At 53.2% G+C, this 19,939-nt stretch overlaps 2 protein-coding genes across 3 annotated transcripts; one reads left to right on the forward strand and one right to left on the reverse strand.

Annotated features, from left to right (window-relative positions):
* Positions 1-215: 215 nt before the first annotated feature.
* Positions 216-6,731, forward strand: ZNF526 (zinc finger protein 526; the record flags this gene model as incomplete). Its single annotated transcript, XM_080645488.1, has 2 exons — positions 216-306; positions 2,299-6,731. The coding sequence occupies 2 exons, from the start codon at positions 216-218 to the stop codon at positions 4,284-4,286; spliced, it is 2,079 nt and encodes a 692-aa protein (XP_080501614.1). The 3' UTR covers positions 4,287-6,731.
* Positions 6,732-7,149: 418 nt separating this feature from the next.
* GSK3A (glycogen synthase kinase 3 alpha) lies at positions 7,150-16,729 on the reverse strand. 2 transcript variants are annotated; one of them, XM_080645505.1, is made up of 12 exons: positions 16,033-16,729; positions 14,198-14,385; positions 12,737-12,820; positions 12,458-12,568; positions 10,551-10,681; positions 10,351-10,457; positions 9,557-9,654; positions 9,379-9,474; positions 8,785-8,971; positions 8,347-8,439; positions 7,703-7,813; positions 7,150-7,346 (listed from the first exon to the last, which is right to left on the reverse strand). In XM_080645505.1, the coding sequence occupies exons 1-11, from the start codon at positions 16,313-16,315 to the stop codon at positions 7,740-7,742; spliced, it is 1,452 nt and encodes a 483-aa protein (XP_080501631.1). In that variant the 5' UTR covers positions 16,316-16,729; the 3' UTR covers positions 7,150-7,346; positions 7,703-7,739. The 2 variants fall into 2 exon arrangements, with proteins under 2 accessions (XP_080501631.1, XP_080501630.1); XM_080645504.1 differs by having other exon boundaries at positions 7,150-7,813; positions 16,033-16,728.
* Positions 16,730-19,939: the final 3,210 nt, after the last annotated feature.

Below are 19,939 nucleotides of genomic sequence, written 5' to 3' on the forward strand. Positions count from 1 at the left end.
CGCACTCGTCTCTACCAGCAGACTTGGCACCAACGCGGCCAGCCGGGGAGAACTGCGCAGGCGCTTCTCCGAGCCCCGAACCCAGCCCACAGGGCACGGTCGTGTGTGCGTGGAGACACTCGCCGAGCCCCGCCTGAGCTTCAACACGCAGGCTCCAGGGCGCTTGCCCTACGCTGCCGGCTCTGATTGGCCGTCACGGGTAAGGGCGCCGCCCAATGGGAGGTGTGGATGGTGAGGGGTGCCGCACACCAGGAGCCGAGGGTCTGTGTCAAGAGCGGCGGGGTCTGCAGGAGGCGAGAGAGACGGGTGAGGGTCACCGCGCCGCGGGGCGGGCGGGTGAAGAGAGCGCTGGGCCAACGGAGAGGATGGAGGGAGACGAAGGGGACACCGGAGGTCGAAGAGCTTTGGGGCCTGCGCTATGGCGGGAGCGGCGCGGAGTGGAAGGAGAGCGCTCCTTCCTATGTGCCCTGGAGCATTGATTGACTCCGGTGGTGTGCCGGACCCTACACTTGAGCTCTCCGTTCCCCGACACTTTGCAGGGAGCTCTTAGGTTGCAGAGTCGATATGTCTGGTCAGAGAAAAGGGATGTGTAGCTGTGCAGCGAGAAAGTTGAACTTCCAGGCCCCTGGTGGGTTCTTTCCTGGAAGTACTTACTGGTCTACTGTCTAGAAAACCCCCATTCCTCCCCCCCAATAGTTTACAATCCATGATTGGAAAGGGGGGAATGTAAACGAGGAAAATCCAAATTTAGGTCTTTCAGGCTACCTTCTAGAAAGACCTTTACTGGGTACTACTTTGCATAAACTATACACCAGGCACTGGACCTCTTCCTAGAGGAGTTCTCTGTTTAGAGTGGGGCTGTAAACAGAAAAAATTAAACTCTCAGGCCCTGGCAACTCAAAAATTAGTGAGGAAGTTAAGGACAGTGTACTCCTGGGCTTTTAGTGAATTATTTACTCAAGGAGCATTTATTGGGCACCAACTGAAAGCAGGGTCCTGTGCTGGGCTATTTTTGTGGGAGTTCTAATAGGAGAGTTGGCCTGGTGGGGAGGTGGAATGTGCACTGGGGCCTCACTTCCTGGAAGGAGGATTATTCATTCACTAAATATCTACTCAGTGTCTAAGGTGTGCTAAGCATTGTTCTTGGCATTGGAAATATATCAGTGATGGACAAGCTAAAATCCCTGCCCTCTGGGAACTTAATAGGAGCAATGTTTATGTGCCAGGTTGTAAACTGCCCTCTGGCATTAACAGATGTGTTGAAGAGATGGAGAAGGTGGAAATTGAATTTGGAAAATTAGCTCTTATACTTGTGGGGTTGGGGGGGGGTGGTCATTTGCTAAAGAGACCCTGGGCCTCTGCTGTGTGAAATGACCTATATGAATTGAGCCCACACATTGAGAAGGGGAGATGGAGCACATAGATAAAAGTTTAATAGTTAAAATCCCTGTCCCTGGTCAGTGTTTTAGTTGGTGACAACAGTCCCTGTAGTGAATCAGACCTGTCCTGCCTACAAGCTCAGTGAGGAACACAGAGACTTCACCCCAAGTTCATGATAATTGCTATAATAGAGGTGGCACTGGATACCATACGAACTCGGAGGAGGGGAGTGGCCACCAGCCTTGGGCTGTAGACATGTCAGAAAAAGCTTCACAAAGGAAATGCTGGGGAGGAGTTTGCTAGACTAGAAGAGGAGAGAACTTACTTGGTAGAAGGAATAGCAGCGTCAAAGACCTAGGGTCCAAAAACATTTCTGGGTAAGTACAAGTGGTTCTGCCTAGCTTTTATTAAGTACCAGGGACATTGTGGTCAGTACTACTTTTAGCCCCATTTCACGAGTGAGAAGACAGTCTCCGAGAGAAGAAGTATGTGTGGTGGAGCTCAGATTCAAGCCAAGAGCAGTGTGGTTCCAGGGTCTGGGCTCTTAATCTCTTTGCTGCATCTCTGTCTCTATGTAGAGGGAGGAAAGGTGCTGCGCAGAGAGGAAGCTGTACAGGCAAAGGCCAAGAGGCCCTAAAAGACATGTGTTCTCAGAAAGGGTACAACTATCCCTCTGGGTAAGGAGGGCAGCATCAGAGGCCAGACTGAGGAGGGCTGTCTCTCCTGCAGATGTCTGGCCGCCATGGGACGTGTGTTAGCTTCAGAGTCACAGGCTCATTAAAGACTGAGGCACAAACACTGGATCTAAACTTGGTGACTGACAGAGGCTAATGAGTGACAGGATGGACAAAGGAACTCCTAAGACATCCCCTCTCCCCTTGGATTCCTGGTGTCTCACCAGCTCCCTTCTTTCTCCAGGCACTGCTTTCCCCACAATGGCTGAGATGGCTGAGATGGCCGAGATGCTGACACAGATATCACCAAGGGCAATGGAGATGTCAACAGAGGTGACTGATATGAAACCTGAGGAAGCCCTTGCCTCATCCCTCTTTTTCCAGCACCACCAGTTCATGTGCTCTGAGTGTGGCAGCCTCTACAACACACTGGAGGAGGTCATCTCACACCAGGATCAGCATGTGCCCACTGTCACAGAGGAGGAGGCACTGACCACCCAGGACGCTGGCCTGGAGCCAGAGCTAGTGCCAGGTACTGAGGATGGGCCTTTCCAGTGTGGTGAGTGCAGCCAGCTCATCCTCTCCCGTGGTGAGCTCCTGGCCCACCAGGACTCCCACCTGCAGGCGTCTGCAAGCCAGATCCAGTACCAGTGTGGGGACTGCCAGGAGCTGTTCCCCTTGCCTGAGCTGTGGGTGGCTCATCGGAAGGCCCAGCACCTTTCTACTGCAGCAGCCGGACCACCAGTGCTGCCGCCTCCCCCGCCCCCTCCCTCAGCACCACCGCCTCAGTCTCCTGCTCCACCTGGAGTCAAGATGGAGCCCTATGAGTGTCCTGAATGCTGTACCCTCTGTGCCACCCCTGAGGAGTTCTTGGAGCATCAAGGCACCCACTTTGACTCCCTAGAGAAAGAGGAATGCAATGGGCTAGAGGAAGATGAGGATGAAGAAGATGATGAGACAGAGGAGGAGGAGGAGGCTTTGGCCTCAGAGGTTGGTGACAGTGCTATAGAGGGCGACAAGTCCACAGATGCCGGGACCCAGAACTGTGGAGATTGTCCCCAACACTGGACCTCAGCAGGGGCACGCCGACGACACCGGCGTGCATCCCATGGCCCGGCATCAACAACCCACCCCTTCCGCTGCAGCCAGTGCCAACGCAGCTTCAGCTCAGCAAACCGGCTGCTGGCTCACGGGCGGGCCCATGTTGGTGGCACACACGAGTGTACCACCTGCTTCAAGGTCTTCAAGAAAGCAGCTTCATTGGAACAGCACCTGCGGCTGCACCGTGGGGAAGCCCGCTACCTCTGCGTGGACTGTGGCCGTGGCTTCAGCACAGAACTCACCTTGGTGGCCCACCGGCGGGCCCACACCGCCAACCCATTGCATCGCTGCCGCTGTGGCAAGACATTTAGCAACATGACCAAGTTTCTCTACCACAGGCGCACCCACGCCGGCAAGAGTGGGGTGCCCCCCCTCACAGCAGGAGCCTCCCTGACTCCAGCTGAGCCCATGCCCCCGCCACCACCCCCTACCCCACCTGCCCAGCTGCCCTGCCCACAGTGCTCTAAGTCCTTCGCCTCAGCCTCCCGCCTCTCTCGGCACCGGCGTACAGTCCATGGACCCCCTGAGCGGCGACACTGCTGCGGGGTTTGTGGCAAAGGATTCAAGAAGCTGGTCCATGTGCACAACCACCTGCGGACACACACAGGCGAGAGGCCCTTCCAGTGCCACTCCTGTGGCAAGACCTTTGCTTCTCTGGCCAATCTCAGCCGCCACCAATTGACCCACACAGGTGTGCGTCCCTACCAGTGCTTGGACTGTGGTAAGCGCTTCACACAGAGCTCAAACCTGCAGCAGCATCGGAGGCTGCACCTGCGGCCAGTGGCCTTCGCTCGAGCACCCCGCCTCCCCATCACTGGTCTCTACAACAAGAGCCCCTACTACTGCGGGACATGTGGCCGCTGGTTCCGTGCCATGGCAGGCCTCCGCCTGCACCAGCGGGTCCATGCTCGAGCACGGACGATGACACTACAGCCCAGATCACCACCTCCCGCCTCACCCCCACCCACCCAGCCTCAGCAGACTATCATGTGCACTGAGCTCGGGGAGACCATCGCCATCATCGAGACATCCCAGCCGCTGGCACTTGAGGACACACTGCAGCTGTGCCAGGCGGCACTGGGGGCCAGTGAAGCGAGCGGGCTGTTGCAATTGGACACGGCCTTCGTGTGACACAGCTAAGAGCAACAATAACAGTTTGGTTGCAGCAGCAAGTGTGGGCTCCTCTGGGGAGGAAGGGGACCACACCCTGGCAAGTCCACCCCAATGGGTTCCAGGATCTACCCGGGCACCTTACCCACTGGCTCCTCAGGACAGCCCTGCCAGGTTTCTCTTGTCACCTTTCTCTGCCTGAGGGGAAACTGAAGCTCTGAGACATGATACAATCTGTCCCAGGTCACCCCACATAGCAGGGTTTGCCAAGGTTCTTTGCATCACCCTGCTACCCAGAAACATCAGGTAACCTTTCCTGAGCCCTGGCCATGTGCTCAGGTATGTGCCCCATACATCTTTAGGTCCTTTGCTGCCCCCCAGCCCTCGCTTCCCTGGACTTTCAGCACCCAGGACTCAGCCATGCCTGGTGGAGGAAGGTACTGACTTCTCTGGGCTTCCTTAATCTCACCTTTAACAATGGAAGGAAACCTATAGGTGCCCTAGTGCTCAGCTGCAGACTGTGATGCTGGAGACCCAGGAATGAGTCAGACACAGGGCTCAGCCCAGGAGGCCTATAGTGTGTGAGGAACATGCACAAGTACAGATGGCCTTGCTCTCTAAGTGTGTCTCGTTGATTTTTTATCAGCTTGGGTGTCCTAAGTCCTCCCTGAGTGCTGGGCGATGCTTGGGGTAAGAGATAAGTCACGCTTCTGCCCTGCCCCTCGGGCAGACAGAGCTCAGCCCCAGGTTCCTCAGGGTTGTGATGGGGGTGCACATGGACAGTGGTCCCCAGAGCAAGGAACAAAGCTCGGTGGTAGATGAGTAGAGACTTTCTAAAGGAGGTAGGAATCTGCTAGCATAAGAGAACATTCCAGGCAGATGGCATGGAGGATGAGTTCTTAGTATACTTGGAGACCATCCAGTTATTCACAGCTACAGTAACAGCGAACATTTGACTTCTAGCCGTGGCAGGCACCACAGTTACCACTATACATGTGTTATGATCCCAACAGGCCTGTGAGGTGATCTCAGAATTATCCCTGTTGTACAGATGAGAAAATGGGCAGAATGCTTACTTTGGCAGTACATATACTAAAATTGGAATGATACAGAGATTAGCATGGCCCCTACGTAAGGATGGCATGCAAATTGGTGAAGTGCTGCATAGAAAAAAGAAAGAAAAAGAAAATGAGCAGAGACTTGCCCAAGGTCTCACAGCTAGACAAAGGCATTGCTGAGATAGGCACTTGGGTGGGCCCTGCAGCCCATGTCCATAACCCGTGCTATTGAATGATTGTGACCTAAAACCCTTGCAGGAGCTGGGGGCTCAGAGGAGGATTCATTGTAACTGGAGGAAAGGTGAGCCAGTGTCCCAGAGCAGTTGGGGTTTGGGGAGTCTTCCAAAAGATCAAAGGTCTTGGAAGCAGGAAGGGATCCCCAGCCTTTTCAAAGGTTCCTTGAGGTGACAATTCTTCCCTCTCTAAACATGATAAATGGCAGGTCAGGGAATGGGGCAGAGTGAAGCAGGATTGAGTTGTCTGGGAGGGCTAGACCTGGGAAGGCCTTAAAGCTGGGCTAAATTGGAGCAGTGCAAGAAGGGGTGGGCCCTAATGGGGGATTAGGGCTCCCTGGGGTCAGGGTGGGGCTATGGGGAAGACTAAAGATGGTCCAGGAGGGAGAGAACAGGCCAGAGCTGGGCATAGACCATGGAGACAGGAGGAGGGTGAGGGACGGTGACCGCATGGCTGACCAGATGTAATGGAAGGCGTCCCCAGCAGCCGGACCACAGGTCCCCTCACCCAGGCCAGCCCTCCCTTCCTCTGGTCCACATGCTTTATGTATGTATTCATCATACAAAAAGGTGATGCCCAAATGGTTCTGAGCAGGGAGGCTCAGGGTTTTATTGGGCAATATACAGATGCCTCTGCGGCTTTTTAGCAGACAAAAGCCCAGACACTACAGACATCCTTGAACTCCCCCTGGAACACCTCTCTGCACCAATGGAGCACATGTCAGTTGCTCCTCCCCGGATCCCCTTCTTCCTCTGCAGCCTCTGCCCTCACCTGCTGCTGACACCATGAGGAGGAGGTGCCATTTCCCTCTGCCCGTGGTCCTACTCTCTGGCCCCAGCATGTTTTCTAAGCAAGGATAAAAGCCAGGCTCTCTGCCTTAACCTTACCCAGGGTGTCACTTCCCAACAGGTATGAGCCCTGTTTGAGACCTGGAAATGAAGGCTTGGGGATCTGCTAGGGTTTGGGGACAGCACCTCTGCCCCCATGCATGCCCACTAAGAGTCTACATCAGGCCCTGGTCTGTGTGGGTCAGTGGTTAGAGCATCAGCCTGTGCACCACAGGTTTGATCTCTAGCCCCATGTGCAGGAGGCAACCAATCAATGTTTCTCTCTCGCCCCCTCCTTCCCACTCTCTAAAAATAAATGGAAAAATATTCTCAGGTGAAGATTAACCAAAAAAAAAAAAAAAATTTTTTTTTAAGTTTACATCAGGCTGTTTTGTGTCCTCCAGACTCTGAAGCAGCAGGCAGCAAGGGCCGAGACATAGCTTTGTTCAAGTCTTGACCTTGCCACTTACAGTCTGTGGCCATGACCTCTCTGATCCCAGCTCTCCCTCCCTGGGTGGAAGCAGATGGTTAGACCTGAGACCAGGGGCCAGGCTCCTCCCAGGCCTCTGCAGCATATAAACCAGACTAGTTAATCCTCACACAGGAAGGTTGGGCCCCTCAGCCAGGTTCCAGATTCAGGCCTCAGATGGCCCAGTTTGGGTTCACCCTACCCTGCCTCCAACCTGAGATATAGCCCACTCCTGTCCCAGGAAAGCCCACCAGACACTTTCCTCACCTCTGTGGAAAAAGACAGCTAGACAGAAGTAGGTTTCATGCCAATAATTTATTGAACGGAGGTCTGTACACAGGCAAACCTTACTGTGGAAACTAAGACATCAGGATCCCTAACCCAGCCCTCCAGGGTGGGGAGAGGAGGGAGGAGACCTTAGGGCAGAGGACAGGAGGGGAACACAGCTGTAGGAGGGGGAGGTGCCAGGTTGGACGGTGCGAATCGACGTTTTCTTTAAGAAAAAAATTATAACAATCTATTTACACCCGGGGGCCAGGAAAGAGGAGAGGAGATGGGCTGGTCTGGTTCTATTTACAAGGGACACAGGAAGGGAGGGTGGGTTGGAGAGGGGCGGTCTAGGGGGAGGGAAGGGGGCCAAGGGATAGGAGATCCTCATGCCCCCAACCCCGTCCATCCTTCCTTCTCTTCCCTCCCCACAACCAGTTGAAATCCTCTTAAAAAGCCCACCATAGGGGTGAGGCTGGTGAGGGAGGAACAGGAAGAGGGAACAGGGACTCATTTACCTCTGCCCTCTAGTCTAGGGGCCCAGCCAGGGCAGGAGCTATGGCCCCCCTTTCCCAGCCCCACCTGGGGCTCCCAGATGGAAGGGTAGTTGGCAGGGCCCTCAGGAGGAGTTAGTGAGGGGAGCTGTGGCTTCGGTTGACTGCCATTCTGAGCCGGCCTGAGCCTCACTTAAACCTGAAGAGGAGAAAGAAGCAGACCAGTTAGCCTTTGCCTTTCAAACCCCCTCTTCTTCCCCCCCAAACCTCCACAAGCAGGAAGTCCATGTAAGATGCTACATTTGAAATTGAAAGCTGTCACTTTAGGTCCATGGTTGCAAACTCAAATGCCAAAGGGCCAGGCTGGTCAATGACTCACCAGAGAGCCAGGCCCCACCTCAGAGGGCCTGAGGAAAGGCAGGCCCACGGCTGTCCCATCTGATTTTCTTCCCCAGGAGAAACAGGAAAATTGGACTTGTACATGAAATGGCCCCAATTTTTTAATGTGCGCAACAAATTCTACTGTTTGTGTAGGCCAAACATATGTCTTTGGTTTTCCGGTTAGCATTTCAACACAAACAAAGGCAATAATACCCAACACAAGTGGCCATTTACATGTTGTAAAATATGCTTTCTATACTATCAAGCTGTTAGTAATTTTTACAGGAAACTCGGGCTGTGAAAACAGTTCCTTCCCCCGCAGCTGAAAAATGCTGCTCTACCCTGACTTACCTTGTGAGGATGGGGTGAGGGTGGCAGTGCCCGCCGGGGACCTCAAGTGAGGAGGGATGAGAATGGCGTTGAGAGATGGTTGGATGGAGAGTTCTAGAGACAGGAATGGACATGCCTGGTCAGAGGGCAGGACATCTGCAGACCCAATTGGAGTTAGAAAAGGGCACTGAATGGGGACCCAGCTCTTGGCAAGGCCAGTGTTTGCAGACACGTGTAGCCATCAAATACTTTATAGGAAAAACTGTAAAGAGCCTAGCACCGATCATGGGGCACGGGTGAATCAGGTTTAGGTCTCCTTGAACCGTGGGGGCCTCTCTCATGCCCCAGGCCTTCCTTGTCGCCCACCCTCAACTCCCCACTCCTGTCTTCAACACCAAGCTCTTCTCCACGATCACTGGCTGCCCCTCCAGTTCCCCAGATCCCAGACTGTGCCCTCACCACCGGGACTGAAATTGAAGAGGGGGGGAAGCGAGCGGTTGTTAGGGAGCTGGATTCCGTGACATCGCAGTTCATCAAAGAAGCTGTGGGCACAGGCTTCCAGTGGGGAGAGCCTCGAGGACGGTGTGTACTCCAGCAGGCTAGAGCAGAGCGCTATGGCCTCGGGTGGCGTTCGAGATTTGAACACCTATGGAGAAGGAGAGGCAAAAGTCACAAGGGTGAGGCCCTGGGTACTTGCATGCTCCTGCACCCCACTGCCACAATGCCTGCAGCAAATGTGACTGTCCGCCTCTCACAAACCCACTTTCCAAATGAGGAAACTGAGACACCGCCACTGAGGGGAGCTGTTTTATCAGGTGAGCAGCCCACCATGACTGCATGGACTCTGCTGTAAGTCTGTTTCCCCACTAGAAAAGTGGGACCCAAATCTACTGTGGGTCCTCAACTTTCAGATTAATGGAAATTCCATAAACTGAAATCTAATGAAAGTTACTGACCCTCTCCCATGCCATGACTTTGTAGCCAGATCCCCAGACCACTTGGCCTCCAATGGGGACCTCAGCCATGCTATCTGAGTCACTAGCCCTGCCCTACCTTTGTCCAAGGGTGAGCTTTAATCTGGGGGAACTTGAATTCTGTGTAGTTGGGGTTCATCTCTCGGATCTGTTCCCGGGTTGGTGTTCCCAGCACCTGTAGGAAAAGGAGGGGAGGGGTCTTAAGCCAAGACCCCTATCACTTAGCCCTACCTCTGCCCACCTGGCTCTCTCCTCACCTTGATGATCTCCACCAGCTGGTCTACCCCACTGTCCCCAGGGAAGATGGGCTGGCCCAGGAGGAGCTCAGCCAGTACGCAGCCAGCTGACCACACATCTGAAGGGGGAATGGGAGAGGGTCAGGGCTACCATGCCCACACCTCACAAACACTTCCATCCCTTATGATCAGAGAGGAAGTGCCTTGCTCAAGATCATACAGTTTAGGAACCCTGGAGTCTGACTTTGACCTCCAGGTCTGCCTGACTGTATTGTACTCTTCTTCCTGGTCTGTACCTTGAGCCCTATGACACAAATTCACACCTAAGGACCAGGCAGTTTCCTCACACCGGCTGATGAACATTCTCTTCCAAATCCTTCATGCCCTCTCCTCATGCCTGGAAGGTGGCAATGTCATCCCCACCAATTGGGAGGAATACAGAGGGCCTGTGAGCAGGTCACACCCTCATGGCCCACCTCAGATTCCCCCAAGGTCACCATCAGCCCCTCCCCCTGGATGAGAAGAGAGGGCTAACTGGGAGGTTCCAGCGTCAGTATGGACTCTGGAGTTGGGTCAGCTTTCAAAGCCAACCCTGCCCACTCCCAGCAGTGTGACTGCAGGCAGATGGCCTCACCACTCTAAGCCTGAGACTACTCATCTGTAAAGGAGTGTACGACAGCATCGCCCTCCTAAATTTGTGAGGACTGCATAAAAGAATAGATATTAAGCTTTTATCGCCAAACCTGGCACACATACACAAAACTCAAAAACTGCCATGACTGCCATCCCCACCCCCAGCCTCCCGTAAGTCTGACCGATAGATGAGGTGTAATCAGTGGCTCCAAAGATCAGCTCTGGGGCACGATAGTAGCGAGAACAGATATAGGAGACATTGGGCTCCCCCCGGACCAGCTGCTTTGCACTGTGGGAAAAGGTGAGCAAGAGTAAACATAGGCAAAGGTTGGGATCCTTCCTCACCCTTTCGGCTACTTAACACACCCCAGGTCAGGCCTACCTGCCAAAATCACAGAGCTTGAGGACAGCAGTGTCAGGGTCCACCAGCAGATTCTGGGGTTTGATGTCACGGTGACACACGCCCTGGGAGTGGATGTAGGCCAAGCTCCGGAAGAGCTGGTACATGTATACCTGGGATAGGCAGGGAACAGAATTCCAGCCCAGCTCCCCCAGAGCATGCCACTGCTCCACCCTCTTGGCCAGAAGAGCCATTCCAGGCCCTGGCTCCAACTTGAAAATCCTTCCGTGGCCCCTTGGTTCTCAAATTTTAGTGTGCACCAGAATCACTTGGAGGCCTTGTTAAAATAGGGGCTTCTGCCCTAACCGGTTTGGCTCAATGGATAGAGCGTCGGCCTGCGGACTGAAGGGTCCCTGGTTCGATTCCAGTCAAGGGCATGTACCTGGGTTGCGGGCACATCCCCAGTAGGGGGCGTGCAGGAGGCAACTGATTGATGTCTCTCTCATCGATGTTTCTCACTCTCTATCCCTCTCCCTTCCTCTCTGTAAAAAATCAATAAAATATATTTAAAAAAAAAAAAAATAGGGGCTTCTGGGCCCCACTCCAAGTTTCTGATTCAGTAAGTTCAGGATGGGGCTTTTGCAGCAGCTCCCAGTGCTGGTTCTGGTCCACACTGAGAACACCTGTTTCGATCCCATACCTCAGCAGAAGCCTGATGAATAAGATAGACAGCAGGAAGACCTTGTTTGAGAGGCTGGGAGCCAGGCACTCGGCTCCCCTTATCCACCAATCAAACCACCCACTAGCAGCCCCTCTCCAGTTGGGTTTTCTTTCCATTCTCCCATTGACTAGCACCTAAGTGTCAAGAGAGCAGTGATCTTTGTGTTTTCATCACTGCCTCACAGGGCTTGGCAAGTAATAACTGCTTAGGCCTGCTTCCTGGGCATTCTCCTCCTCTATCCGTGCTGCCCTTGGCCAGAGATCCTCCTTTCTCACCCTGCGCCTGCTCTCCTCTCAGAAGCCTTCTTTGATCCTTCCTGCCCCAAGCAGGCAAGGCTGGGGGCCTTCTGTTTCCAGAATCCCCTGTGCCCCTTCTAGGAAGGCAGTTGCTAGTAGTTTCATAGTTCTCACTTGTCTACCCTGCTACACTGACAGGTTTCAAAGGCAAGGCCTGGGTCTTAGTCAGCTGGGCCTCTGAAATTGTTCATTGCTGGGCCTGACACACAGGCAGCCACAGGCCAGGGTCACCACACTGGAGAACTCCCTGCCCCGGAAGGTGAGGTCCCATAGCACCAACCACTAGCAGAGCCCCTAAGAAAGAGCTTGCAAGGGCTCACCAGGAGGAGCAACGGGGCCCTCAAGCAACCTCAAGTAAACTTGGACCCAGCCACCTCCTCCCAATGCACCACTGCCCCAGCCTGTTCTCCACATCATCACTAGGCTCACTCACTCATTCATTCAAACTCCTACTAAGGGACAGGAACACCCAGGACTGGGCACCAGGCACTGGGGAATGAACTAGAGACAATGGATGAAGGTGCCTGCTCTCTTGGCTCTGTGGACACTAACCTTCCTCCAACCCTGCGTCCTTTCCCCTCCTCTGCCAGACTCCAATGCGTCCCCCTCTGTATTTTCTGTCACCACCACCTGATTCTGAGCTACTGCCTCCAATACCACTGTTGTCACTGGGCTCCCAGTATAGACCCAAGCAGGTACCTTGCAGCCTCCCAGCCCCAGTCAGCCTGCCTCCCTGATTCAGTCAGGCCTCAGGTTGGGCTACCCTGTACTTAGTGAGCTCCATCTATGGGAGTATGGAAACAAGGGCAGGGAACACGAGACCTCCAAGAACCAACATAAACTTGGAGAACGAGGGAACCCACAGAAGGTAGGAGGATTCGGAGCCACTAGCTTCCTGGGCCTGGGCCCCAGAAGCCTGCCTGCCTGCCCACCTTGACATAGATGATAGGGATGGTCAACTTGGCCTTGGTGAAATGGCGGGCCACCCGGTACACTGTCTCGGGCACGTACTCCAGCACCAGATTTAGGTAAAGCTCGTCTTTCTGCAGAGAGCAAAGGAAAGGTGTGAGGCATTGTGAAGAAAGAGCTTGCTAGGAAGGGGGGATGGAAGGTTTAGGGAAAATGGGGGAAGGACTAGCAGTCATGAGGAAGGCAGGCAGGAAAACAGGTGGAGTGAAGGTGAAGAACTCCCCCTACCCCTAAGGTCTCACCTTCTCCCCACTGGAGTAGAAAAAGTATCTCAGCCTCACGATATTGCAGTGGTCCAGCTTCCGCATAATCTGCAGCTCTCGGTTCTTAGAGGCAAAGGGAGAGAGCCTCAGAAAACCACCAGCTGTCTTTCTTCCCCTCCCTAGCACCCTTCACCACAGCCCTACTCCCCCATTCCTGCCAACAGAGCTAGGCGGTTACTACTCCCTATGTCCCAGGACCCCCTGGGGAAGCCCCTAACTCCTTATCCGCAATCCATCCCCCTCACACAACAAGCTGGAAGTCTCTAGGCTAAACCCAGATCACAGATGCTTTCTTCAGCCCACTTTTTTTAAATGTTCGACTTATTGCTTTTTTAAATGTTTGATTTAAAATCAAAACCCAGTTTTGCAGCTTCTCTTGAAAAATCAAATGATATGGCTGCATGAGGTCCACCTCCCTGCATGGCACAAGCAACAACATACAGGTAGTAGCCATCTAGTTCACCCTAGTCCCCATTCCTCCCTATTGTTCCTCTGGATGTATCTTGGCCCTTGAACCCTGGCTTGGATCCTGTGTCCCAGACTCCAGCTCCCAATTCTCATCTTCCCAAAAAGGACCCCGTCTCAGCCTTTTCCCAGAAGGCCTGGTCTCAGCATTCTTCTCTATTCTCTGTTTCCCTCTGGGGCCTCAAAACTCCCCACCCTCAGATCCTTCTCACTTCTGGGACTCAACACTAATCAAATTCTGAACAATACCCTGGAGTTCCTCCTGTCCCTGAGACTACTCACTGCTAGGACCCAGGGCCTGACCTGTTTCCCTCCCAGTGTAGGCTATTTCCAGATTAGCCTCCAAAATGCCATCCTTCCAACACCAATTATCCCTCAACTTCCACTCCTCCATCTCCTTCTCATTCCCTGGTATCCACTAGCTCACAGGGCAGCACTATCTGAATGGACACCCCTTCTTCAGGAGGGCAGAGCCCCACACCAAGGCGTGTGGTTTGGTGAGCACTGGGCAGGCTGAATTCTACCCTGCACTTGCCAAGTACCTAGGGCAGAGTGAGACAAGACCTTTGCTTTCTTTCTGCTCTGGGCAGAAGCATAACTTAGTGATTAAGTTAAGATGGAGAGCTTGGGAATCAGAATCTAGTCTTGTCCTCTGGCAATTCTCTTATCTGAGTCTCAGTTTCCAGTTTCAGCTTACTTAAATTGGAATAACAATACTTACACCTCCACGCAATCTTTATTAAACAAGAACTTGCCTGCAAAAGCAGTTACAAAGAGCAAAAGCCCAATAAACTGTCAGCTCTGGGCTTTCCTGGAACCTATATTCCCATCTTCCACACAACTCACTCCCTTCTTTCTCCCTTCTCCTCTGGCCCATGCTCAGATCCCCGTGGGAACCCAAGGCCAATGCTCTTGCTGGAGCTCTCACCAGTCCTGCCCAGTTAAACCTCCTTGTCCCCATTCCCCCCAAGCTACCTTGAACCTCTTGTCCTGGAGAACCTTCTTGATGGCTACCAGTTCCCTGGTCTCTGCCAGCCGTGCCTGGTACACGACTCCAAATGAGCCATTGCCAATCACTTTGATGTCTGTGTAAGCCACCTCCTGGGAGCGCTCCGGGCCTTGGCCTAGAGTGGCTACCACTGTGGTCACCTTCCCGCTGTCACCTGGGGAACAAAGGAGACACAAAATCCACTGACCTTTCCCCTCTGGCCACCTCCCTCTCCTGGAGCTGTGGAGGGGAGGATAGTCTCCACAGGAAGCTCTCTGGGGCCTCTCTGTCCCTTTTTCCTTGTCCCTCCTCCCATAATGGAAGATATATCTGAAACTCTTGCTGACCTCTAATTTCCACTTGTAGTTAAGCAGCAAACCAACGGGTCTTCTTGGTCTCCAGAGACACTGACACTTCCAGACACTGAATCCATCCAAGCTCACTGCCCTCTGGTCCCTCCTGACTGGGGAAGGCCTGGCCTAAACTCGTCCACTTCAGAGATCAGTGCCCCTGAGGTACTTCTACTTTAGGAAAGCACTCACCTCCCTCACAGCTCAGGGGAGGGTGGCCTCTATGTCCCTGGTAGAGCTGGAAACTTCACCACTGGTTTTTGGTGACTGAAATAAATGACTCTTCCTGGCATCATTACCTGTGCCCTGACTCACTTTTGAGGGACAATTTGCCCTTACCCAAATACTTCCAGGTTAGAGAAGGCACTGACCTGACCTCATCTGTGTGATCCAGAGTCCGGGACCCCTTCCTGTATGTGGGTGGTCCTTAATAGATAAGCACTAAATTGAGACTAGTGAACCTGATCTCTATGATCAGAGGGCTAGCCCAGCCTCAGTGCTTCATAGGAAAACTAATTCCCAGTTCCAGGCTCTGAATGGCAGCAAATTGTGGTGGCATTCTTTGGGGATAGTGATCCCTTTTTCTTCAGGGAACTGAGGAAAGGTTCCCCAAAGAAAAGGGGTCACTGATAAGTCAAATCCATTTTGAGGGACCAGTTGACACCTTCTTTTGGAAGAGGTGATCCTACATAGCTATTTTTCCAGAACCAATAACACACCTCATAATAATAAAAGGGGTATAACCCAAATCCATATCTAAGGGGAACTATGACACCCCCCCCCCCATTCCACTTATGTGAAGGGAGGCCCACCAAGCCATGTTTTTTGAAAAACAGTAACTATGACTAGGTCTGAAGAGTATGCTGACTCCCAATCTGTCCTTATTTCTAAGAGGTAGCAACTATTAATTTTCACCATTGGGACTAAAGTTCTATGTACGTATTACGGACAGGTAATGATACCAGGCCTTGTGCTTTAAAGGGAAAGATGGCCTGGGTACCAGCTTTGGAAAGCGGTAGCCCTGTTCTTTGGAAACACAGTTACTTGCTTCTAAGTAATATGCACTCCAAATTCCCATCTTCTAAAGGGAAGCAAATTCAGACCCCCCTCCTCTTATTCTTTGGGAACAATAACCCTTGAGCCCCATTGGTAAGCGACGATGACCCCTGGTCCTGTTCTCTAATGGATGGCAACGTCAGATCCCTGTTTTTAAGCCTCAAGAACCCAAGACCTTGGTACTGGAAGAACAGGAACCTGTGACCCCAGTTTCTTTGAGGGTTACTATCTCTAATCCTAAACTCCAAGTGATGGTAACCCCCTAAATCTTTCTCTTGGAGGGGGAGAGCTCAGATACCAGTTTTAGGTGGCAGTCACCTCGCGCTCTTATCTGGGCAGATGGAAGAACCTGATCGATGATTGAGGGGCTTCAGGAACCCTGATCTCCACCCACCACGGACGCCGCTAGTACTCACGGCCCAGCTTCACTCCGGGCGGCGGGAAGCTGGTGCCCGCACTGGGGACGCCGCTGCCTCCTCCGCCGCTGCCGCTGGGGCCACCCCCGGAACTCGAGGCCCCCACGCCCCCACCCATGGCTCCGACTGACACTTTCCCGCCGCTGCTGCCGCCAGGGCCGGAGGCCGAGCCCCCAGGGCCACCGCCACCGCCGCCGCCTCCGCCGCCAGGCTCCGCGAACGAGCTTGTCCGCGCCCGGCCCGAGCCCCCAGGGCCGCCCCCCGAAGGCGCGCCGCCGCTCATGGCGCCTAGCGCAGGCCCAAGCTGCGGGGCTCGGGCTGCCCGGGCTGCCGCCGCCTCTCCCGGCCTCCGGCCTCTTCCAGGCCGCGCCGCTCGGGCTCCGGCTCCGGCCCAGCGCCCGCCGCGGGGCACGCTGGGATATGCAGTCCACCTCCCCTCTGCGCCGCCGTCACCGCCCTCGGCCTGGAGAAAACCGTGTGGCACGCCGGGAAATGGAGTCCGCAAAAGCCTCAGCGTAGACTGCGCGAATGATGAGCCGCGCTACACGTCAGGAAATAGAGTTGTTGGCAATAAGTCGACTTCGTCCACGGCGGACCCTAAAGTACTCGGAGAAACTGAGTCAGAGTCGCACACTCACTCCACTGAGGCAACGGTGAGCCCCTCAGTGTGTCTCAGAAATGTAGTCACAGCCACTCTGTCAATGACCTGACGCACACCGGGAAACAGTCTAATCATTCCCTGACTCTATTGGCTGTATATGCCCACCAGGGCCAAGTGCACTCTGGGAAATTGAGTCCGCGCAGTAGGACCCACAAATATCGGACAGTCAGGCAAGCTGGGAAATGGAGTCTTCGCCACGCCCTCACTGCCTTGCAGGTATAAAGGGACTCCCAAAGCACGTTGGGAAATGGAGTCCCATGTGATCCCTAAACCCCAAGAGGATACTGCAGTTCCGGAGACAGGTTAGGAAATGGAGTAGATTCAGAGCTCCTCCTCCCTAGTAAGCTAGGCTGCAGTCCCTGCCGGGATATGTAGTCAAAATCAAGGCTTCGGAGCAGTTGCTACAGCGAGCCCTTGTGTCTTCTGGGAAATGGAGTTCAAGGCAGCCTTCCTATTGACTGAGGGGCGGGATCTACCATGAGCCCGAAGCATGCTGGGGAATAGGGCACTCTGTATCCTGACCCTGTCAGCCAAGACTGACTACGCTGGCCAGAAAGTAGGGTCCAAAGGGTATCTTCGGAAAAGCGTGAGCGAAAGGGGAAAGACGGCAGTTCCCTGTGGAAATTGAAGTGTTTCAACGTCTCCTTCCCCTCCCCCAGGTCCTAAGAAAGAGCCGGATCAACTAGGGACTGCTGGAACATGGAGACCAAGATCCTAGTTTCCACAAATCGGGAAGGAATACTTCCCTGCAAACGATTTGAGAAACCAAGTTCCCGGGGGTTTTCTCAAAACAATAGTCTTCGGATACAATCTATTTTTTTTCTAGCATTCTGAGTTACACCAGGAGACCGAGCGTTAGAAAAGAAAATACAATTTGCTTTAAACCCCCATTCAGCTTTTTGCGTCCTCCGGCTTTCTATATTACAGGATCTTGGAGGGCCCAGACAAGGAAGCCGGCTGCTAGGAGTAGCCTTGGGTTTTGTGCATGCATTATGTCTCCCCATTTATCGATTAATACCCGGAAGGACAATAGCACCAAAGGGAGCTGGGAAACAGTTCGTGCAAGTGTATGTGTCCCGGAAATACTTGGAACTAGAATGAAATCACCCTTAAGCCCCTCCTGCCTCGTGGAATAATGGGAAATGCAATTTCTAGATGTCACTTGAATCCGAGCCTGTGTTCATACTAACTGCCCTGCCCTTTCTGAAGTCTGAATAAAGTCTCTGTTCCTGACTGCAATTCCCAATGGGTGCAGACCCCCGGGACGGACCGGTAGCATTCAAGCCTTTTCGGACTACATTAACCAAAAGGCAAAGCGCGGACCCGCTTTCGTTCCCTTCTCAAGGAAAACGGCAGAATCACGCACAACCCAGAGCAGGTGTTTCTGGGAGTTGTAGTTTCTCAGCCAAACAATGCCTGCTGCCCTCTGACGGCAGCTCTGAGTAGAAAAGCAAAAATCTGAGTCAAGCCCCAAAGCCTGGGAAATAATCCTACACTGGACCACAAAGGCTCAGAAGGGCTGCGGAGTGGGGCGGGATAGTGGCGGTTACTTAACGGCCAGAACCCGTGGGACATGCGCAGTGGGCAGCGCATAGGCAACCGCCACGAGGGCATTGGGATACATGGGAGACAGGGAATCTTAACCAGGGTGTTTGTATGACTGAGAACGTTTGCTGAGCGGCGCTAGGGCAGGTTGTAAGTGTCTGAGGGGCCTATGGGTTTCTGGAGGTACTCAGGGGAGTGCGAGGACAAGTGAAGGGATCTTATTGGGGATCAGTGGAGACGTCAGAGGGAACTTGGGGTGTTCTTAAACTGTCTGTGGGAGACTGAGAAACTACTGCTAACTGGGGGACCTGAAGGGATAAGGAGTGGATGAGAAGCATCAGGAAGGATCTTCGAGGGTTTGTGGGAGTTACAGGTATGAAGGGAACCTCTGATGGGATGAATTAATTGATGAAGTGTCATGAAATCTATAAAGGGCTTTCTACTTGGAGCCAGAGATCCTGGAGGATGTGGAAAGGAGCAAGGGTATGGTCTTGCAGAAACTAAATAGATATAGGTGGGTCACTAAAGATTAGAGGGTCCACTGGAGTTTTCAAGACCAGGTGCCACCTTTCACATCTTGGTCAGCCCAAACTGGGGACACCGCGTCTGTTTGGGTCTGGTCTGACCTGGAGAGCAGTTCTGGAACTGAGAGCTTATGAATCCATGTTAGAACTGTTAGAGGTGCTTTGAAGGCACTGCAATCAGGAGCTGACTATAGGCAGGGTCCTCCCACCTCCCCCAAGTGATGACATCCCCCTTTCTCCCTCACACCACCACCACCAAATTGGCTGCATCTATGTTGCCAGGAGACATGCCTCATCCCAACTTCCAGAAATAGCCCAGTGTCCCCCCACCCATGGGAATGACTTACATCACCCAGGAGAGGGAGCAGTTGCCCACAGGCTGCCACTGGAGCCTCGGTTTCCTGCCAATACCCCATCCCTGGATCCTCTCTTCATTGCCAACCTCCGGACATCATCTGGGACTACCCACTCTAGGCTGGCATGAAAAGAGGACGAAGAGAAAATAGGGAGGAGTTGCACAGGGTGGGGTTCCAATGAAGCCATTCCAACAGGCCCTGAGCCCTCCATTCTCATTGTCTCTTAGCAGCTGTGTGGCTTTGGGAAAACGCTGGGTCTCAGGCACCTCACCAGTACTTAAGGAGTTGGGCTCTCAAAGAGCACTTGCAGCCTGGATGCTTCCTCCTGATTCTTCCATCCTTGACGAGAGCTCTCCAAGCTAGGTTTCTAGCTTGATGAGCTCACCTCTCAGATCCTATGATCTTGAGACCATGGTCTGGATCCAACCATCCTGATTTTAGAAGAAAACTCAGGAGGTGAAAAAACACTTCTGAGACAGACCTCATTGAAAGTCGTGGCGGGCCTTAGGGTCTTTTTTTTTTTTTTTTTTTAAATACATTTTTATTGATTTCAGAGAGGAAGGTGGGGCTTGAGCCCGCAACCTGGGCATGTGCCCCTGGCCGGAATTGAACCACTGTATCCACTGAGCCAAGCTGGCTAGGTTGTGGGCTTAGGGTCTTAAGTCATTAAATCACTTCCCCTACCTTGCTGGATGTTGGAGATAAAGCACTGCAGCTCTCAATCAGTAGCAACTCTGCTTAAGTCAGTCCCATCTCACCTTTTTGGCAGAGGGTGTCCCATGGTTCCATGGGAAGATCACTAAGATCCTCTGCAAGATCTA

This window comes from Plecotus auritus (genome assembly GCF_963455305.1).
Source record: "Plecotus auritus genome assembly, chromosome: 10".
Lineage (NCBI taxonomy): Eukaryota > Metazoa > Chordata > Mammalia > Chiroptera > Vespertilionidae > Plecotus > Plecotus auritus.